Source organism: Corythoichthys intestinalis, chromosome 15 (genome assembly GCF_030265065.1).
Source record: "Corythoichthys intestinalis isolate RoL2023-P3 chromosome 15, ASM3026506v1, whole genome shotgun sequence".
Classification (NCBI taxonomy): Eukaryota; Metazoa; Chordata; class Actinopteri; order Syngnathiformes; family Syngnathidae; genus Corythoichthys; species Corythoichthys intestinalis.
The window spans coordinates 36,866,013-36,889,515 of NC_080409.1; the positions used below are offsets into that span (position 1 = coordinate 36,866,013).

Here is a 23,503-nt window from a genome sequence, read left to right on the forward strand (position 1 = left end):
CTGGTTGCCCAACTTCCCATCATGTATTTGGGCAGTTAAGAACAGTTAAGTCACTACAGTTATCATTTAGTGAAAGCACAACAAATATAATATTCCTATCTCTCTCAAAAAAAAAAAAATAATGTTCACAAAAAGAAAAGCCCTCAATGCAAAGAGAACTTGCATTCCCAATCAAAATAGCTATGCAAAATAATACTCAGACTTTGGTCAAACTCTATTCAAATATTTTTTTTCGCTCAACAAATACACTAGATGGCAATATTTAGTCACACTATACAAACTATAAAAATTACTAGAACTTTTACTCACATTTATCTTTTAAGAAGTACAAGTCTTTCTATCCGTGGATCCCTTTCACAGAAAGAATGTTTATAATGTTAATGCCATCTTGTGGATTTATTGTTATAATAAACAAATACAGTACTTATGTACAGTATGTTGAATGTTTACATCAGTCTTATCTTTCCATTCCAACACTAATTTACAGAAAAATATGGCATATTTTAGAGATGGTTTGAATTGCGATTAATTACGATTTTTAACTCGATTAAAAATTTTAATTGTTTGACAGCCCTAATTTTTAGTGATTACCTCCACCAAGGGTTTTGGAGGGGGACTGCTTCACATGCAGTTAGCTTTTACCCTTTGTTTTCAGTTGTTTGAAAAACTTGTTGATAAGCGCAGACACAATCGAAGTCTGTATTTAAATGAGCTGCCACGCATCAAGTCATGCGACGTGAACGCTGCCCACGGTGGAAGCGCCACACCTACACTAAATCGCTTTGTCTGACCCCACTGTGTTACCCGATCACATCATAACAGTCGGCATGATTCTTGTGTGTTTATATATAGCTGTGAATATATAGCACGCTATGAGTTTGAAGCAGGTGAATTCCCAGCAGGCATGTAAAACACCAGGTGGGGAGGGTGGTTGACATTTAATAAAGGGAAAGTATTGCATGAACTGTTTACCCGTGCTGTGCTATTTGCAGGGGTTTGGGACCAATCCCCGATGCATAGCAAGAATTTGTGGATGATGAACGACCACCCCTCAATAAAAAAAAAAAAAAAAACAATTGATATTGTCAGCCTAAATACACTCTTTATCTTTAGCTAAACAACTGGGAATAGATCATTTGCCATGTGGTTTTCCAGTTCCAGACTTCAAAAAAGATAACAACTAAATTGTCATGTCCAAAGAACCTTACAATTAGTTTTGCAGACATCCGCTTACCATTTTCACAGGCTTAGATGACATCACTTTTATAATAAATTAGTAAATAATCCACTGTTAAACCTAGCTCCTGTTGAAGATTAGGCTTTGCCTCTTCCTGTTTTTCTTGGCATTTCATTTCAGAGGGGATCTGCCTGCTATTTTTCCAAGGACACCAAGAAGATTTTTAATATTTTGTTGTTAGGGGTAGGCGAACTCATTGGGAAATGCTATAAAAGAAAAAGACGGGATTGTTTGGCCACAGTTTAGCATCGCGGCTCTGGGCTGGTCGACTCTTTGGTAAGCATGCAATTGTTTATGAGCAGGGGCTGGGCTGAAGGGGCTACAATAAAAACTGTCATTTCTGGGAAAGCCATTGATTTTTTTTTTACTGGCCTTTGTAGAACATACGAGGTAAAAGAATGGCATAAGAAGGGCGAAGCCAAACCAGAGAGTGTTTAACAAGAGGAAAGAACTGTTTCCATATTCGAGTGTGGCACACAAAACAGTGTCTTTGACCACTGTGTGATACTGTATGTGTGACATGAGTACTGACTTTAAATGAAAACTGGTGTCTTTTTTGGACATATTTGTACAAATGGTAACTTACAATAGTGTAAATGCAGTCTCTGTTTTTCAAGCATTTGTTTACTGGTCTCATCTCTCAGTTACTGCTCGTAATCCGGCCATGAGACTGTTCTCAATTAAAAAGTTCTTTTGTTTAGATGTTTTAGTGCTTTGGGAGTTGCAAAAGCTGAAAAAAAAAAAAGTCATTGTTGCGCACTGATGAATTGGTTGTGCATTGGTAACACGCTGCTCTGATTTGATGAATATTTTAGTAAAGATTTAGGACAAATAATAACACAAAACGATTCAAAAGGCTGGAGCAGCAATGATATCACAGAGGTATTATTTACTTCTATCATACTCTATGTTGATGTTTTGTAAACAAACACAACCCACAAAGTTAAGCTGTGATGAAGTCAGTCCTGGAAAATACTGTGCAAGCGTTTTTAGGGAGGAAATGACTTAGCCAAAGCCTTGATCGCTATGTACCAGCTGTAGTTTTTGCTCTTTTCCTGATTGTTTTATGCTGAGCAGGAGACGGCACACTTTCCCAGATCACGTGGGCATCTGGTAGCAGTCTAGTGAACCTTTAGACACCGGGGAACAGCAATAGGGTGCCTGGAGTTTGCCATCAATATAGTAAAAATCAACTGAATTTCATTAATCTATTCTAGGCCCCCAAAAACTACAACAAAACATACACTGTCAAACACTTGCTTGAGCCAATGAAGGGCAAAAAATAAGCACATGTGCAAATGATCAGAATGGTGCCATCTCTTCCTTAATTTGAAGGAGGAAAAATCCTGATGTCATAAACAAGGCCACCAACCGATTGAAATGTGTTGAATTTGAGCGTTTGTTTAGTTTTGTTTTTGTCACAGCTGCCTCCATTAAAGCCTGCTGTTTTAACAGTACTGGCTTGTGGTCTTCATGTCATGTTAGCCTCAGAGGACGTGGGGTGGGGGGTGAGGGAGAGAAACGGATAAACGATCCAGCAGCGATTAATTGTCCATACGGGAGGCCGCAGCATTGTTAGTGGTCAACCGCCGAGCGCTCTTGCCGACAGCGTTCCCACGAAGCTCTCCAAACCGGCCTGTCCCGCACCCCCTCTTGTTACCTTACTGGGTGAGCATTGGGACGCTGTAAACGATGGTTATGTCAGTGTTCATCAGTTAGGGGATTGGGGTCACAAGACTTGATTCGAGTTGCTAAATTTAGGACTTGGAACTTACTTGGCTAACACTCATGATACAATAGACATCACTTGAATCAGATTTGATATTCACAGACCGCAATCCGTAATATTGAAGAAATAAGGATGCAGTAATGCAAATTACAAAAGAACACTGCTACTGGTGGATCAGTCCCACTAGGTCCAAATGCAAGTGTTCTTTACATTGTCACAGTACCTCCGTAGGGACCTGGCAAGACCTGAGCATGGGTCCAGGTGTCTGGACCATGCGGTGGACACTGAAACGAGATAGTCCCTGTCTCCACACGGGAGATAATCAATGGGCTTTGTGTGACGTTGGAACAGTGGAGTGTATTCTCCCAGCCTTAAAAGTAATCCGGCTCTGTCCATCTGTTTCTGACTTTCACAAGGCCTCACAAGCGGCCTTGTGTGGTCACTCTTGGATTTGAGTTACACGAAAATTATCACCACATCTTTTTGACACTGATGGATTACACAACTCATCTTCCATTCTAGCAGGGCTTTGCAAGCCCTGGATTTCTCTCGGCAACATTTTCAGCGTGCCTCGTTGCCACCTCTACATTGACCGTAACCCACCTAGGAAGGTTGTAACTTATAGGTATAGGTTGATGGTCAAGTTATGAATGACAAAGCTGCATTTGGAATATTCACTGACAGCACTTAGTCCTTACAGCGGTATGAAAAAGTATCTAAACATTTTGGAATTTCCCACATTTCTGCATAAAATCACCATCAAATGTGATCTGATCTTTGTCAAAATCACACAGGTGAACAAACAGTGTCTGTTTTAACTAAAACCACCCTAACAGTCATAGGTTTTCCTATTTTAATGACAATAGTATGCAAACAATGACAGTAGGGGGGAAAATACGTAAGTGAACCATCACATTTAGTATTCTGTGGTCCCCTTTGGCAGCAATAACTTCAACAAGACGATTCCTGTAGCTGCAGATCAGTCTGGCACATTGATCAGGACTAATCTTGGCCCATTCTTCTTTACAAAACAGCTGTAGTTCAGTCAGATTCCTGGGATGTCTGGCATGAATCGCCGTCTTTAGGTCATGCCACAGCATTTCAATGGGGTTCAAGTCTGGACTTTGACTTGGCCACTCAAGAACGCGTATTTTGTTCTTCTGAAGCCATTCTGAAGTTTTTTTTTACTTCTGTGTTTTGGATAATTTTCTTGTTGCAGCATCCATCCTCTTTTCAGCTTCAACTGTCTGACAGACGGCCTCAGGTTTTCCTGCAAAACATCCAGATAAACTTTTGACTTCATTCTTTCATTAATGATTGCAAGTTTTCCAGGCACTGAGGCAGCATAACAGCCCCAAATCATGATGACCCTTCACCATGCTTCACAGTGGGGATGAGGTGTTGATGTTGGTGAGCTGTTCCATTTTTCCTCCACACATGACGTTGTGTGTTACTCCCAAACAATTCAACTTTGGTTTCATCAGTCCACAAAATATTTTGCCAAATCTTCTGTGGAGTGTCCAAGTCCGTTTTTGCGAACATTTAACGAGAAACAATGTTTTTTCTAGACAGCAGTGGCTTCCTTTGTTGAGTCCTCCCAAGAAACCATTGGTGTGTGCACATAGATATTGGACTGTGCTAGTGATTTCTGTAAGTTTTTTGGAGACACCCTAGGGTTCTTTTTTACCTCTCTGAGTATTCTACGCTGAACTCTTGCCATCATCTTTGTGCACGGCAACAACTTGGGAGAGAACCAACAGTGCCAAACTCTCTCTATTTGTAGACAACTTCTCTGACTGTCAATTGATGAACATCCAGACTTTTAGAGATGCTTTTGTATCCTTTCCCAGCTTTAAACAAATCAACAATCCTTGATCGCAGGTCTTCAGACAGCTCTTTTGAACCGTGCCATGATGCACATCAGACAATGCTTCTCATAAAGACATTTCTTACCAGGTGTGAGGTTTATAGTGGGCGGAGCATCTTTAAACCACTCATCAGTGATTGGGCACACACCTAATTGTAAAATGTTTGGTAAAAATTTTTACGTCTTCATAGGAAGAAGGTTCACTAACTTATTTTTTCCCCCCATCTGTCATTGTTTGTCTGCTGTCCTCAATAAAATATGAAAACAATAAATGTTTGGGTGGTTTTAGTTAAAGCAGACACTGTACTTTCATCTGTGTGATTTTGACAAAGATCAGATCACATTTGATGGGCATTTTATGCAGAAATGTGAGAAAATTCTAAAAGGTTCAGATTTTCATACAACTATATGTAGACGCATCACATTTTGGGAATACCTGGTATGAATAAGTTTTAAAAAATAATAATAAAATAAGTAACAGCACACTCCCTTCGAACAGCCAGATACTGTTGGTGCACCCCTCACTTCTCCACTGCAAGCTTGTTAAAAATTGTCACACTATTTGGGAAACCCTAGTTTAGCGTGGATTTTGGTTCAACAACATTTTATGCCACACCCCACCTCCAAAATCAACCAGAGTTGCCTGCAAGTGAAATCCGATCCTTTGAACCGGGAAGGTTGGCCTTGAATGATGTTCAATAATGTGGATGCACAGTAGACATGTGCCGAATACCGGTTTCAAGGTATACCGTGGTATGAAAACGTCCCGGTTCCAAAACCACAAAAATTTTCCGTCATATCCTCCCTAAGGTATTAGCTATTTTTTATGTCCCTAAAATGCACGGAGAATTCCTCGCGTGCAGCTGCAGGGCTCAAAACTCCGCCATCAGTTGTTGCTCAGTGTCAGTGAGTCAGCTGTGCCACACGATGGCTGGAGGGGGTGAAACTCCTGAACTTTTTCCCTCATCACACAAAACAAAATCGCTGGTATGGGAATACTTCTGCTACAGAAAAGTTACAGACGGCCGCGGCTTAGAGGAGGAAGGCTAACCGACATGTAAAACATGTTTGCGGAGGGTGACTACCGAGGACGCAATACCTCCCATATGATTTTGCATTTATACAAATTTAAAGTTAGTAATCACGGTAATGAACGTTTCCTACCAGCTACAAGCGTTAACTCCAGCGTGTTTAGTGTGTCTAGCGGTGGTGAAATGTGTTTTTTTCCTCTCTGGCAACTGTCTTAGTTGAGAAAAAGCATGTGTAATAATAATAATAATTTTTGTTCCGAGCTGTGGCTGTGGGTTTAGGCTCACCTAAAGGACTGCATTTATTTTCATTTTTTAAGAATATTTCAGTCATTTTTATTTTTTAATTTATTTTTACTTAGCAGACTAAGTTCCAATTTGCCAATATGTTTTGAAAAATAAAAATCCTGTTCAATGGAGAAAAAAAATTTTTCTTTTGTTGTTGTATTTTTTTAACTCAGATATCTCAAAGTAACACATTTTAGAGCTGTAATTGCAAAACCGTGAAACCGTGATAGTTTGGCCTAAGGTTACCTTCAGAATCTCATACCGGCACATGCGTATTGCACAGTGGAGTATTTCATCGCTTTTCATCGTTTGTGAAAACCAAACTGCCCAATAATTTTATGTTTTGCCTATGGATTACTTCACCACTGTGGCCAAATGTGTCAAATCAGCCTATTTGGCGCTGAACACTCAACTTTACTGCGGAGTATTTCAAAAGATATGCTCTGCTGCTCACATGCTAGGGAAAAAAAGGGGAAGTTATATAAACAACTTTTAATAGATGAAGTAATGCTGAACTAATCCATCGCGAGCGGCTTGTTTGCGTGAAGACAATGTTCCATCCATATCACTGCATCGCATTCATCAAGCAGGCCGTTAACCGCCAAGTCTACTTTATCTTCCGCGAGGCCGTATTTCTTCTTTAAGACGCTCTGTAATGAGCTTGTGGTTTCCCTAACGTGGGATTTGGTGTGGCGCACTTTAGAGATGACCGCGCCGCCAGTGTTTGTGTTTGCGGTTGATAAGTGTGTGTGCGTCACGTAGGGCCACTAATTTACTGGGTTGGCGTTACGCAACCAGTCAGAGAAACGTCGTCACTTTGACCCGCATGTCTAATCTCGGATATCGTCGGCTATTTATCATCCTATAAATCTTTTCGTTTTTGCTTCTCCTGTTTAATCATCTAGGTTACGGTTGGGATAATGGCATTTTTAAATTAATTTATCCCATGAAATTGCTAACTACCCATTTACAGTGTTTTTTTTTTTTTTTTTTTTAAATGTTTGTAAATAAATAACACACATTAAAAATGTGTTTTATTTAGGGCTGTCAAACGATTAAAATTTTTAATCGAGTTAAGTACAGCTTAAAAATTAATTAATCGTAATTAATCGCAATTAATCGCAATTCAAACCATCTATAAAATATGCCAGATTTTTCTGTAAATTATTGTTGGAATGGAAAGATAAGACAAGATGGATATATACATTCAACATACGGTACATAAGGACTGTATTTGTTTATTATAACAATAAATCAACAAGATGGCATTAACATTATTAACATTCTGTTAAAGTGATCCATGGATAAAATGTTATATTAAAACGCCTCTTAATGTTTTTGTTTTAATAAAATTTGTAAAATTTTCAATCAAAAAATAAACTAGTAGCCCTATTCTGTCCTCAATGTGTGTGAGTACACAAATTGACAGATAGCGAACATAAGTTCCAAAAAGAAATCAGACGGTGTGGCAAAGTTGCATGGGCTTTACTGAAGTCATCTCTTTTTGACAGGAGCACGTTTCTTGTATTTTTGTAAAACTGAAAATAACAAGGCAATGTGTCAATAACTTGCATAAATCACAAAATAACATAAAATGTACACACACATGTCCATTTGAGCAGTAGCACTAGCCAATTAGCTCACAAGCATCTAACAATGTAAGTGCATTTCACCATATATGTGAACAAATTCAAATACACATCATCAATAACTATCTAACGCTCATGAATATAAACAAAGGAGGAATATAACTCACAAGCGATGCATGTATTAGACACAAACAGTGTTATGGGGCTATGAGAACTGCCATTGAATACTGGATGCGGACGTTAGCTGGTCTGAATAGCACTGTCTATTAGGCTACGTTCATACTACAGGTCTTAATGCACGAATCCGATTTTTTGTCATATCCGTTTTTTTGGCGTGCCCGTTCAGACTGCCTTTATCCATTGAGACCGTTCAAGTATTACGCATGCGCACTAATTCGCAGTCTGACACCCGCTAAGCAAAAAGACCCGCATGCGCAGAACCATCAAAACAAATGACAGACGTCATCCGTCATTCCAGGGATATCATATTTTGCTTTTCAAAAGGTGGACACAAATAACAGACATAAATAATCCCCGTTTAAGCAAATATTCAAAGTTTATATGGATCGATAGCATGCACGCACTGTCCGTGCACGTCACACACACATACGGGCAGTTTGTCCCGACTCTCGGCCGTGGAGGCAATGTTGAAATATTGCTCACTTGGAACAGAGAGAAAACTGAGCATTCTCAGGCTTATCCTCAACCCATTTTTATTTTTTATGACTGTTGTCAAGCTCAGCTCTTCCTCAAAAGCCGTGTTCACTGCAAGCTAGGCGCTAATAACGCACAGGTGCATCGCTACGGTAACGACTCTCTCGCTATTTGATGACGTAAATGCTGCATGAAATCCGATTTGCGGGACTGGACAGTACAGGCCGCCGCGACAGTCTGGAAAAATGTGGCCCAGATCGGATTTAGACCACATACGAAAGTGACCCAGATCAGATTTGAAATGGTCCAGTTCTATGCGACTTGTCACGTTCAGACCGTCAAGTTAATGCCTCACTCGAGTCGGAAAAAGACGAAAAAATCGGATTCGTGCATTAAGACCTGTAGTATGAACGTAGCCATAATCACGTCAGAAAAGCGCGCCGAAACCCAAATAATCCGCTGCACTGAATCGCCAGCAGAGGGCGACATTACGCCACATAACATATGCAAGTCACACCCAAGCGCCAGCAGAGGGCGGAAAAACTCCATAAAACCCAATTAACAAGTTGGCCTTTCACTGTACTGACATTTAAATCTGTCTGAGCGGGCATAGTGCGTTAATTGCGTCAAATATTTTAACGGGATTAATTTAAAAAATTAATTAACGCCCGTTAACGCGATAATTTTGACAGCCCTAGTTTTACTTAATGTTTTTTTTTTTTTAATGTTTACAAGTTTTGTGTTATAAGTATTAAATAATTAACAAGTTGTCGACGTATTTTAAAAATTCATAAAAATTTTGATGATCGATAAAGGAAATAATTTCATAGCCTTGTTTAACTGCAAACCATCCAAATTACAAACTGTTTTTCTTAGATTTCTTAAATCTACTACTAAAGTAGACTGGTTATCGTTGTTTCTTCAGAATAAGACATTTGCAAGCGTTTGTTTACTTTGAAAATATATATTGAAAATATCACCTATTAGGACCAAAACAGTAACTGAATCATAAATAACGTTTGCATATTTTCTGCAGTCAATTTGATATAATGACATGATTCTTGATCAAACTGTGTGTTTGTCTCAATTATCAATTAATTGAAAAAATATCAAAAGATTCATCAATTTTATCAAGTAGAAATATATATTCATTTTATTAACTCAATTTCCTGTTGACAGTGATAGACGAAACAGATCAGCTCTAAAATTGAACTTTTTACATGGACGACATACTAATAGAGTTGTAATAAAAATAAATAAATAAATAAATAAATTGACTAGATACAAATCCGCCAGTAATCCACAGATACGATTTTCGAGCACTGGCTACCGTGAGGCTAGAAATATGTTAACAGCAGTATCACACTGTCATATGTCATATGTCCGATTTAGGTGTCATAAAATATCGTTCGGGAGGTGCGACAGTAAAGGTGAAGTCGACAGTTTTGACCATTGTTAAGTAATTTTGCCATGTCGTCCTGAATAAGTGCATTTTTATTATTTCATATTCCATTTAGCACAAGACTGTTATTTGTCATGACCATGCCATTTATTTAGCTATTGGGAAAAAATACTTGGATAAAAAGAATATCCTGTAAAAATATTGGAGTAGAGAGACTGAAACAATGACATTTTGCGGCTCTGTTCGTCGCGTTTTCCTCATTCTGAATATTTCCCCTTCAATGGGCTGAATAGTAAAACCGATGAGCCCAGTCTCCCGCTGACGTCATCCACCTGTTGGCGACACTAGAGCCCTATAATGGTAGGCGTGGCAAACCGGCAGATTAAAAGACTAATTTCTTGTCATCTGCGCTTTGCTAAATTGTTGTATATAGTCGAATCGTCTCAAAATATAATTCTAATTCACATAATAATGCTATTTAAGTATGTAAGTAAGTCGTATGCTTAAGCTAATAACGATTAACAGGTTAGTAACTTTGATCTTGCATGAGAAGCTTGGTAGCGCTACGAGCAAAGGCACAATTGTGTCAATCATCGTTAAACTTGCATAAGTGTGCTGTGGCAACTCATTGTGCAAGTGAGAGGCTGTTCTCAGCAGCGTGAGTGGATTAGAGTGGACTCACTCAATGAAGCATTTAATCAAGACAAGCATTTTTCTACGTTATTCTAGTTAAAAAATAATTCAAGTTATAAAAGCGGCATGGTGGGACAGGAGCATGTTTGGAATTTTTTTTTTTTTTTGAGTATCGGATCGGGACTCGGTATCAGCAAATTCTCAAAATCAGGTGACCCGGTCTCGGGTACAAAAATATGCTATCGGGACATCCCTCCTCTGAAATCCTATCAGTAACTTTAGCGTATTATAATTTAAAACATTGAAACTAAATAAACAGATGAACAACTTTACCACTGCTATAACTGCCTTAACATTTTTCAATAAATTAACTCATTGGCTGCCATTGGCGCTATTGCTTATAATGACTTATTGTTAAAGTGTGTCAACTAGGGATGTGTGCAACTAGTCGTTTATTATTTTCACCGCTTACTCATAATTAAAACATTTCATATTTTACCAGTCATTTAAACGGAGAATCATGCATCTTGAGCCCATTTCAGACATACGACGAACTCTGGTTAAAATCCCGGGATTTAAATGGGTAGCCCTTACTGTATGTATGAAAGCAATTTCCCGGGTCGGTTGACACGGAGACCACACAGACATTAACCGGGTCATGTCTTAGTATAATGTCCGGGACTTAACCGGGACCCGGCATGCATGAAAGCAGCCGGTTAATTACCCAGTCAAAGCGAGAAGGCTAATTATGTAAATATCATGGTGGGCCGATCGTCATTTCCTCTTTCTTCACAGTGAGATGAAAAGGAATAAACAAACATCGCTAATATCAATATGGCAAACTGAAAAAATAGCAAAATTAAACTGGAAACAAGGAAAATAATTTGCTACTGAATCTTTGAATCAAGGAAGAGACAGTCCATCGTCCATCTTTAGACGTTGTTTATTTTGTTGCCGATGCCGACCAAAAATTACGTAATGTTATAAAATCCCGTCCCTCGCCCTCCACGGACAGAGAGTGCTGAGTCGCCAACACGGGAAATTCCCGGTACATCTCCCCATGTCTGAAAGCCATGACACAGGTAAATCCCGCGTCACATTACACGGTAATTTAGCGGGTTATAAATCTGAAAGGGGCTTTGGTCTTCGCTCCTCTGCCTACTTGTAAACAGGCTGAGCAGCCAAGGAGATAAATGGCCCCCTCCACACACACAGGAGGGGACAGGGACACAAAGTTTGGGCAAGTTTTGGCGAACATATCAGGAATGTATTTCTCTTCCAATTGTTTAATTTTATTCAGTCAGTTTTTGTTGGATCCATGGAATTTACATTAGAGCTGAAACGAATACTCGAGTAACTCGAGTTTAAAAAATTGATCGGAGTAATTGTATTCGCCTCGAGGAATCATTTAATTTTGCCAGCTCTAAGCATCACATTTAGCGCGGACTACTTTTAATGCGGGACAACAGGCTAACGTCACGTCTGTAGAGGAAGAAGCAATACTACCTGATTGCAGCAGACAGCCGCTACAAACTATGACAACGTTTCCACAAACTACGCCCGCATGATGCTATGGTGGTAGCAGATAGATATCACATGTATATGGAACTAGATGCAACATGACAGACTCGGCAGCATTAACAGATGTATATAGTACTAGATGCGAAATGATTGCCTGGCACGGCCAGACTGTTCTCCCTGTATTTTTCAAACACTGAGAGAAAAGTCTGGGAACCAGCCCATTAACGGCCTCTCGAGCAGGTAAAAAAATCAATTGACAAATCAGATTCGTTTATTTGCCTGACGTGTTCTTAACGAGCAACGTCACTCTTGCGCGTCGGAAGTCGTCTTCACAACAACACAAATGGTGAACAGGAAAGCCGAGAATATGTTCCAATCCAAGGTAAAATCTGTTTTAAATTACCAAAAACACATCGACACGAGTCATTGACAACAGTCTGTCTCACGCTCGCCATGTTGAATAAACTCCACTCTCCTCGTATGTTTACTTCCGCGCGCAAGTCCCTCGTCCTGCCCTCGTCGTTTTACTAACATCACGTCTGCCCGTCGATGATTGGTCCACTCCGCTGTCTGTTTGCTGTGGCTTGCTCCGCCCTGGAAATTGTATCCGCTGAATGGTGGCCAGACTCAATCGCTGAAACAGCGGTGAGTCTGGTGTACCAGGCAAGCGAAATGACAGACTTGCCGCCGTTAGTAAACAGCCGCCATTTTAAAGCAGTAGACTTGTCAGCGCTAATAAATAAGATTAACGTTACTGTACCTTGCTAACGCAACGTTAGCCCTGCAGAGGGCTAGGTTTTTATTAATTATGACCACTGTCGATGCGTGGCTAACGTGTCTTACATACATGCTTTATTTAATCTGTAAAAACACAGCGCTTTAGAGTAATGAGGGTGTAAAGTAAAAATATAGTAAAGCTAACTGTCAGTTTTAGCTCAATAGTCATTGCAGAATAAAACACCTAGTAGCACTGGTGCCTAAAGTGCTCCAATACAGCAGGCATCATTCAATTATTTTGAACACTGCAAAAACTCAAAATCCTATCAGGACTTACAATTTAGACTAATTTAAAACTTAACTAGAACTTAAAAATAGCTTGACACAAATGGAAATTCAATTGAAACACTTGGGAAAAACAACTTTTAAGTGACGTGTGTTATCAAGCATATTGACATTTTAGGTAAGGTTTTAGTTTTTTTTTTATTAGATCTAGATGTTTTTTGAGTGAAAGCCGTGAATTTGTTGATGTTGGGGTTTTTTCTAGTCACATCTGAGATGCAATTGTTGGCTGTTTTCTACAATATACATCGAAAACAAAGACATTGATAATCTGAAAATGGTTCAATATCAGGTGAAATGTTTTTTTTTCTCATGTATATTTATAATTGCTCTTTACCTAAAAAACAAATGTTTTATCCAATTACTCGTTTAATCTATAAAATTTTCAGCCGAATACTCGATTACTTAAATATTCGATAGCTGCAGCCCCAATTCATCTAAACAACTTATCCTGAATGTTTGGGCTAAAATGGCACAAATACACAAAACATTAGCATTTTAAACTTTTTATTTAATATGTGTATGAAATCGCAAGTTTTCTTGCTTTTTGACTGGTAAACTCGTCGCAAATAAAAACTGACACTAGTAGACAGCGAAATTATTTGAAATTCCCATCCTTAGTGTAAACAGAAAACATCTCACAAGCAGAGAGCTGCCATCCGTTGACCGTTGGGCGCAAGGACAGCCAGTTGTTTCTCCTTCAGCCCCCCACGGCTTCCGCCTGTGTGCTTCTTTCATCTACTGCTTAAAAAGATAAAAACCCTGTCATTCCACTCCCATCATTTATCAACGCCGTAAAGCCAAGCCCTCCTCTCAAATCGCAGGAGGTCGGATTGAAACCAAGCGGTTACTGAGCCAATGCTAGATAACTGCAAACAACACAACACTATCCATGCTGCTCAGTACAATATGACTTGGCCAAATATGCAGCAAAAGATGGATTTTGCTGGGCTGAAATCTGAAGGGCAGTGAGTTCATGAAGCATCACGCTATATAAAAAGACAAATCTGGATGGCGAGAGTGAGTCCGATTAGCGTGTCAAATTGATGCCATGCTCCAGAAAATCTTAAAGGCTATGAAAAACACATTAATTACGTGTTTTTGACTGTAGCCATAACCCGTGTTCAGTCTCATACATGGCAAGAAACACTGATAGATTGTTAAATAAATAACATTACAGAAAACGTACAAAAAAAAAAAAAAAAATAGTGAAGCACTGAAGACTAGTTACCGTATTTTTCGGACTATAGGTCGTAGTTTTGTTCATAGTTTGCCTGGGGGTGAGACATATACTCAGGAGCGACTTATGTGTGAAATTATTAACACATTATTATATTTCACATGTTATTTTGGTGTTTGGAGTGACACTGATGGTTTGGTAAACTTGTTACGATGTTCTTTTTGCTATAGCTACAGTGGGGAGAACAAGTATTTGATACACTGCCAATGGGTTTTCCCATTGGCAGTGTATCAAATACTCGGAATAATTCTTAATAGCTATGGCCACGTTCGCGTTCTGCCTTTGGCAATTTGTGTTTAATTGTATTATTGACTTTTTTATATTGAAATGCATGCTTTTAGTTTGTGGCGCTTTCACGCCCAAGTGGGGGGCGCATTCGCACTTGTTTACGGGAAGAAGAGCGCTCACACGGCAGAAGAAGACGACAGCTACGCTGCGTCTGAGCGAGTGGGCGAGAGACAGAGAGAGAAAAACACAGCTGCGAATCTACGTTCATTGTTTTTGCTAGTAAAATATCCATACAGAGGCAACGCCTGTGTGTATCATCTTTTCTATTTTTGTTGTGTGTTTTCCACCCGCGATCGGACACTTAGACTACGTTCATACTACAGGTCTTAATGCACGAATCCGATTTTTTTGTGTTTTTCCGACTCGAGTGAGGCATTAACTTGACGGTCTGAACGTGACAAGTCGCATAGAACTGGACCATTTCAAATCCGATCTGGGTCACTTTCGTATGTGGTTCAAATCCGATCTGGGCCACATTTTTCCAGACTGTCGCGGCGGTCTGTACTGTCCAGTCTCTCAAATCGGAATTCATGCAGCAATTACGTCATCAAAACGCGAGAGAGACGCTACGGTAGCGGTGCAGCTGTGCGTTATTAGCGCCTAGCTTGCCTTGAACACAGCCTTTTAGGAAGGGTCGGACTAGACAACAGTCATAAAAAAAAAAAATAAAAATGGGTTGAGGATAAGCCTGAGAATGATCGGTTTTCTCTCTGCTTTATATGAGCAATATTTCAACATTGCTTACACAGCCGAGAGTCGGGGCAAACTGCCCGTATGTGTGTGTGACATGCACGGACAGTGCGTGCATGCTATCGATCCATATACTTTGAATATAAGCCTAGACGGGGATTATTTATGTCTGTTATTTGTGTCCTCTTTTTTTTAAAAAGCAAAATATGATATCCCTGGAATGACGGATGACAGCCAGCATGTGTGGTCATTTGTTTTGATGCTTCTGCGCATGCGGGTCGTCTCGCTCAGCGCGTGTCGGACTGAGAAATAGTGCGCATGCGTAATACTTGAATGGTCTCAAAAGACAAAGGCAGTCTGAACAGGCATACCAAAAAAACAGATATGCTAAAAAATCGGATTTGTGCATTAAGACATGTAGGTTTAACCTAGCCTTAGTTATGTGGTTGTTTGAACGATGTGCTAATGCTAGCGAATACATGATAACAGTTTGTGTCATTGCTGTAATCACAGCTAATTATCATTTATTTACGTTGACGCGAACCTGTTTGGTATCAAGGACGAAATTGATTTGTATTATTTCTATTTTTAGTTTCACTCTTCAAATGATTGTGCCATAATGACGGCCAAAATAAAGTCAGCAAATTATACGGACATCCAGCATCGTCATTTGGGTGTTTAGCTCGCTAAATAGCCAGGACCGAGCCGTAGCGTCCTGGAGAGGACAGTACATTCGCATTTCGTTGTTCGTGCATCATGTAACATTACCATACAGTACACTTATTCAGCATGTTGTTCTCTATTGTATTTTTATTTTAAATTGTCTTTCAAGATGACATGACTGTTCTATGTGTTGGATTTTATAAAGTAAATTTCCCCAAAAAATGCGACTTATACTCCGGTGCGACTTATATGTTTTTTTCCTCTTCGTTGGGCATTTTATGGCTGGTGCGACTTATTGTCCGAAAAATACGGTACTTCTTTTTTTTACATTACACAAATTACACAAATTTTCAAAAGCTTTTCAAAGTATGAAATATTGTACAACATTGTTAGAATTTTTCACATACATATGTTCAAACAATAAAAAAAATTTTTTTAAAAATTTTAAAAAATTACATAAGTTGGAATTTTCAAAGACGAATTAAAGTGCAAATTACATTTTTTAGAGGGGTAAAATGTGTTAAAAAAAGTAGATTTTTTATCAGAATTTTGAAATTTATTAAGTGAGGACTTTTTGTCATAATGTCCATTTTTGTAATATAAGGATCAACTTTGATCTTTTTTCATGTGATAATCAGAATTCATGAATGTACAAGTTTATCGCAAAATGTCAAAAACGTCTTTTCACTGTGGTTTTGACACTCCTTGGTGAGTAATCTAATAGGGTGTTTTATCATTAATGACATCAGTCATCAATCCTAATACGTTTTGCCTACCGGCATCTCGCAGATCAATTTGCCACGGAGTTGACGGATTTTGTTCAAGTCTAAACGCGCTGCTTGTTGTTGTGCGTCAGTGGGATATTGGAAAAGGGCCATCTTCACAAAGAGAAGGACTTCTGACGCAATCCCTTAAAGAGAGATGGCGGATTTTTTTCTTTTTTGTCAGGAAACAGGTGCCTCCTCCGAATCCTCGGGAGGGAGTCACACAGTATTGAGAAAATACAACAAGACACGGTGGAGTAAACAAGAACAAAAGGTCAAAAACATGCAAAGGTTCTGTCGTTGTACTTTTCCACATTTACCCAACTTTACATGCAGTACTGCCTGATAAACCCTCTTAACGGGATCTGAAGCTGGCCACAGTTGAGGAAAATTTAAATTTGATTGCCTAAATATTCTGCCTTTCCTAATTTGAAAACAAATGCATGTATTTCTGTCAATTTTTGACTTTGAAGTCTTGTGAAAAGATATTTTCCGACAAATTTTATCTCGTCTAAATATGTGCAAGTTACCGGTTTCAAGGTGTACCGAGGTATGAAAATGTCACGGTTTCAAAACAGCAAAAATTTTCCGTCATACAGTCCCTACAATTTTAGCTGTTTATTATGTCCCAAAAATGCAGGGATAAGTCCCTCGCTTGCAGCTGCAAGGGTCAACCCTCTCCAACCAGCTCAGTGTCAGTGAGTCAGCCGTGCTACACGATGGCTGGAGGAGGTGAAACTCCTGAACTTTTCCCCCTTTGAAGAAAACAAAATCACTGGTATGGGAATACGCCTGCAGCTTACAGGAGGAGGGCCATCCGACATGTAAAACATGTTTGCGGAAGGTGGCTCCCGAGGAGGCAATACCTCCAGTATGATTTTGCATTTATACAAAATTAAAGGTGAGTAAACACTGTCATGAACGTTTCCAACCAGCTGCGTGAGTTAACTGCAGCGTGTTTAGTGTGTCTACCAATGGTAAAGCGTGGTGGTTTTTCTCTCTCTGGCAACTGTGTTGAGAAAGAGTGTGTGTAAAATGTAAACACAGTGGCGAGGGAAGTGGGGTGCTGAGGATGCTGCAGCACCCCCTGGTGCTGGGGAGAAAAAAAGTGCTTTGGTAGATTTTTTTTTTTAATAAATCAATAAATAAAACATATTGAAACAATAGCGGATCTATCTTTGGTGATTTAATAAACATGTTAAAAAAGTTTTTCTGTTAACAAGGTCACTACCTTGATACCTCGCTTGCTACCAGGTCACGTTGGATAAGACGCTTTTTGAACGGAAAAATTAACTGTTGACAGAGGAGGCGTTAACATGTCGCAAAGACGAAATAGCGATTTTCTTCTGTAAAAAAAAAACAGCTAAATTTTCTATACTTCAATTTGAGGCCGAAAATGAAGATGATAATGATAGTTTCCAATAGTGCCCAGCGAAGAAAACTTAGCTGCACATTTAGAATATGGAGAACCTCAAATAGCTTGAATTGTAGCCATATTATTGTTTGTTGTTGCTGTTGAGTTGCCGCCGTGCAGAGCGCTGTTGGATATTCGTGTGCAATTTATTTGAGTGTTGTGAAAAGTGGGTGTTAAACCGAGGCTTATTGGACCTTTTAGTTTTCAAATGTATTTGTGTATCATTGCACCGTCTAGCTGCGGGGATCTTCATTATAATACAAGGGCGCTTTTATTTGCAATACAAAAACACACACACACAAATAGAACGCTGTCTTTGTAGTAGCCTAGTAGTAGTAAGTAAACTATCCAGCATGCGTGTGTACTGCCATTGTGCACGCCTTGTCTGGTAAAAAAGCGCAAGCATTTTTTGGACCAAAACGGCTGTTTTTGGATGGGAAAAACAAAATAAGATCCTCAGCACCCCCTGCTCTGAGTGACTTCCAGCGCCCCTGTGTAAACATGATTGAGGCTGGATTGAGCGAGTCATACACACATGCTTTTTATGGAAAATAATTCAATGATTTTTGTTCTGATGGTAATAATGTTGAGCTGTGGGTTTAGGCTCACCTAAAGAACTAGATTTTTTTTTTATTTAGAATATTTCAGTTATTTTATTTACTTATTTTAACTTAACATTATACTTATGTTCCAATTTGCTAATATGTTCTGAAAAATACAAATCCAGTTTTTTTTTAACCTATATATTTAAGTAACACATTTTAGAGCTGTAATTGTAATACTGTGATACCATGAAAACGTGATATTCGTACTGTCAGAGTCTCATACCGGCACATGCCTTATCTCGTCATTACTTTTTTCTTGAAAAAACTAGAATTTCTCTAGAATATTTTCTCAGAATATTACGCATTTCCTTTTTCAAATTTTACCCAACTTCAGCAGCATAACATGAAAAAAAACAGATTTTAGAAAACCTTCATTTTGGTCACATCAAGAATACAGCAAAAAAATAATGCAACTTTTTCTGTTTTTGGGCGCGAAAAGTCCAACAATGAGCCTAAGGGTAAAGTTTACTTGTTGCTACGTGAGGGGGGTGGTAGACGTGACTGTGTTATGGGTTCTCAGTACAAATGGTGCCAATAGTGAGTGGCGCTGGTGTTTCAAATGGGCGGGACTCCGCTCCTTCAATGGGAAAACGGGCCTTTGAAGTGCAGACGCGATTTCCAGCAAGTCTGTCGTCTGCGAAAACACTCCAGACCCGCTCCTAAAACACTTTTCCGATGTTGAAGTTCACACACATGCTTTCGCGCACATACACGCTTACAGCGAGCCAGTTTACCTTTCGCTTACAAAGCAGTACGATTTTGTGAATTACCAGTTATTACATAATATAAAGGAACATTTAGCACAAGGTTAAAATTGTATTTTTTTGAGAAATAGGTTGCAAAACTACAAAAGAAGTCTGCTAAATTGAAGAATGTTCCCAACAAGATGTCTTTAAAAAGTTTTTTTTTTTTTTTTTTACAATAGTCTTAGTATTGTTACAATAACATTGTAACACCACGAGAATAGTCATATTTTCTTTCCAAGAACAAGAACATTATAAAAACTTGAGAAAATGGAGAGATATTCCAAAAGTGAAGTTGTAATAGTATGAAAATAAAGACCTAATGTTATAAAAAATATATATATATGTTATAACAATTATAATAATCCATCTCAAAAAAGAAGAGGTGGCTTACAACACTGTCAATCCACCACATACAATGCTGTCCTTTCATCCATTCCAAAGAGACTCAATGAGTTTGCCTCCAACAAATTACAAAAACACAGCCTCTTTTGGCTGTTGAAGCAGCTCTACTACCTTTTTACAAGTGAAAAGAATATTAATGAGGGACGGTTCGGGCCTAGCGACTCGGACAGAGGCCTCTCTGCAAGGCATCTTAACGACCGTCATTTTGCATTCCAAAAGGAGAATACCATTCACGACTTTGGCGTGTATCCGACTTAACTGGCAGTGTAAATACCACAATTTCTTCAAATAACTGCACAGTAATGTTGTAGACTGGGATTTATCATGTTAAGACTTGTCTTATTTTGTGTGAAGTTTTTTTCCCGCGCTAATCTATTTGGCAGTTAACGTCAGAGGTGGATAGAGTAGTGTTACATCAAAATAATATTACTCAAGCAAAAGTATAAGTAGTCATCCAAAATATGTACTCAAGTACAAGTAAAAAATATCCAGTAAAAAGAATACTAATGAGTAATGAGTAACATTGTGAATGACTGCTTATTTTTGTTTGTTTTTTTAAAAAATTATTTTTTTTTTCATCACAAACTTATCTGTATGAACTGCTGTTATAGTCAAACTGTACAATAACCCACTAAATACGTTAAAAAAAAAAAAATTTAAATCATTGAATTCCGTCGAGAGAAAAAAAAGGAGAAATGAAGCATTACTCATCCAAAGAGCCCGAGTGCCCACTAGTGGAGAAAATAGTTCCTAGTTTGAATAGTGAATAGTTCCTACATACTTACTATGAAATTACAAGGATCATATCTTCAGTTTTCCGTGGACAATCCATGCAAAATAAAAACTGGGAGAGATGTTTAAATCCGGGCAAAGAAAAGGAACAGATTTTGGGATTGAAAATGATATTAGAGAAGCATTTTCTAACTTGGAAAGCAATAGCAGAAGTCATAACCATTGACAGTAACGTTTTAAATTTCAGTCTGTTGTGTTGTTTTGTGTAAAATTCATTTTTTGCTTTGTTTTTTCCCCTTTACACATTGATTTTTTGTACGAATTGCATCTGTGGTTTGGTGTACTAATTTGGAACTACTGCATTACAACAACTGTGATAATATCAACACAATGTGACCACTTCTCTCAATTTTGCACATACTCATGCATATCACACAGTACTTCGCAAACAAAGTTTTTACCTTAGGAAAATTTTATTAATTAATTCTGCATTTGAATTTGTTCGTCTGAGGTAAATCAGGGAAGAATTTTGGAAGGGGACAAGGGTAAAACAACAAAAGTCCACAAAGCTCTCCTTGGCCCTTGCACGGCTCAAGTGTATCAGCAAGGAAAGAGAATGTTTTGCCCACCAGCGCCACCCAACCTCTTGTTGCTCACTTCCCCAAGGCAGTACTGCGTAGTCAGAAACACCCCCCTTAATCCAACACCCATCCCCCCCACCACTGTGACATCCCTTCACCTCCTCCTCTTCCCTCTCTTTTTCTGTGCTGTAACCGAAACCTGACATTGACTGTGCACATGGCCGCTGGCTGCTTTGTCACAGTGGTGGGGGAGGAAGATGAGAGACCACGGTGGATTTGAGTAGGTTTCGCCCACAACCTAGGTATCTTTTAATAGAAGTGTTTTTGTGTGAATGTGGTTGACGAACGTGACCTCACTCATGTATCAGGTTCTCATACCTGATGGAACGGCATCCGTGTCATATGTCATCAGGGCCGAAAAATTCCTGCAGTGAGGCAAAAATATGTTACGTTTATATAAGATTTTTCTTGAAAACAAAAAACACAACTGAAACTTTTGACTCAAAAATTGATGACTTCAGATTTCATGCTTTTCAAAGGATGGCAATACGAATACGTAGTTCTTAAGTTTGGTGGTAAGGTGAGAGAATGCAAAGTATAGTAGTTGGAAAGGAGTTAACCGCCGCTGGCTTGGCTGGAAAGTCCCTACAGTGATGTTAAGAGTCCAGCAATTAAAAGTAAATTAATTACAGAGTACTCTAGTGGCTGATGGGGGAGGATAAACTCTGTGGCAGGCTCCCCACACAAGAGTCAACAACAACTAAAGCCCACCATAAATTCATTATTTTCGCCGAGTACGGGGTTTTATTTAACACTTTACTCACTTTATAGTTAACACTTTACTCACTTTATAGTTGCTCCTTGGCTTACTTGACATCTGAAATACGCAAGAAATGCGCGACTTGGAGCTTGGCAAACAAGTTTGGTCGTGTAAAAAAAAAAATATTCACGGGAAGTAGGCCAGAAAAGGGAAACGCAATCGGCAGTACGGCACCTCCGCGTGGACAAACTAATTAGTAACGCCTAGCAAATTATATACTCGTATATATATTTTTTTAAATTATATATATATATATATATATATCATTAAAGTCATGGCGTCTGTAATTCTGCTCTCGCGTGCTCTCACCTCCAGATAGTGTTTTGCTGTTTATTTTATTTATTTTTTTTTTAAAATGCCCTTTTCAAAATTGTTCTTCCCCCAGAAAATTGAGATTTTAAGCTTTCCAATGATGTATCACACATGCATATGAATTTGTCCAACTTTCAAAATTGTCCGATATGCATGTGTCTATATGTATATATATATGTGTGTGTGTGTGTGTGTGTGTGTGTGTGTGTGTGTGTGTGTGTGTGTGTGTGTGTATATATATATACATATATATATATATATAAAAGGGGTGTCAGACGATTTAAATTTTTAATCGAGTTAATTACAGCTTAAAAATTAATTAATCGTAATTAATCGCAATTAATCGCAATTCAAACCATCTATAAAATATGCCATATTTTTCTGTAAATTATTGTTGGAAAAGATGAGTAAGTAAGACATAAGTACTGTATTTGTTTATTATAACAATAAATCAACAAGATGGCATTACCATTATTAACATTCTGTTAAAGCGATCCATGGATAGAAAGACTTGTAATTCTTAAAAGATAAATGTTAGTACAAGTTATAGAGATTTTATATTAAAACCCCCTTAATGTTTTCATTTTAATAAAGTTTGTAAATTGTTCAATCAAAAAAGAAACTAGTAGCCCGCCATTGTTGATGCCAATAATTACTTACACAATGCTCATGGGTGCTGAAGCCTATAAAATCAGTCGCACCCAAGTGCCAGCAGAGGGCGATAAAACTCCGAAAAAACACAACACGTACACATTTCACAGTGCTGTCATTTTAATGTTTGAGCGGGGCATGTGCGTTAATTGCGTCTAATATTTTAACGTGATTAATTCAAAAAAATTAATTACCGCCCGTTAACGCGATAATTTTGACAGCCCTAATATATATACGATTTATAAAAAATCGGCGTCTCGCCCACCCGGGCGGTATGGTCTCTCCTTTCAAGCTCCTCTACCAGAGGCCTGGGAGCTTGAGGGTCCTGCGCAGGATCTTAGCTGTCCCTAGGATTGCGCTCTTCTGAATAGAGACGTCGGACGTTGTTCCTGGTATCTGTTAGAGCCATGCACCCAGCTTGGAGGTTACTGCCCCTAGTGTCCCGACCACAACTGGCACCACTCTTGCCTTCACTCCCCACATTTTCTCCAACTCTTCCTTCAACCCTTGATCAGTGGTACCATTGCTGACTTTGGTACAGGAGGTTGGGGGTTCAAACCCCGGTCAGGAGCATAGTGATATTCAGGT

At 38.8% G+C, this 23,503-nt stretch overlaps 1 protein-coding gene across 4 annotated transcripts in view; it reads right to left on the reverse strand.

Annotated features, from left to right (window-relative positions):
- plekhh1 (pleckstrin homology domain containing, family H (with MyTH4 domain) member 1) overlaps positions 1-22,099 on the reverse strand; it is a 204,724-nt gene extending 182,625 nt beyond the window's left edge. The window contains exons 1-3 of one of the 4 annotated variants that reach the window (XM_057859463.1): positions 21,980-22,099; positions 21,511-21,557; positions 16,665-16,798 (exon numbers count right to left, since the gene is read on the reverse strand). In XM_057859463.1, coding sequence (XP_057715446.1) covers positions 16,665-16,798; positions 21,511-21,541 — 165 coding nt within the window. In that variant the 5' untranslated portion in view covers positions 21,542-21,557; positions 21,980-22,099. Of the gene's footprint in view, positions 1-13,649; positions 13,749-16,664; positions 16,800-21,510; positions 21,558-21,979 lie in introns of those variants that run through there. The other 3 variants (XM_057859464.1, XM_057859467.1, XM_057859465.1) reach the window with 3 other exon arrangements.
- Positions 22,100-23,503: the final 1,404 nt, after the last annotated feature.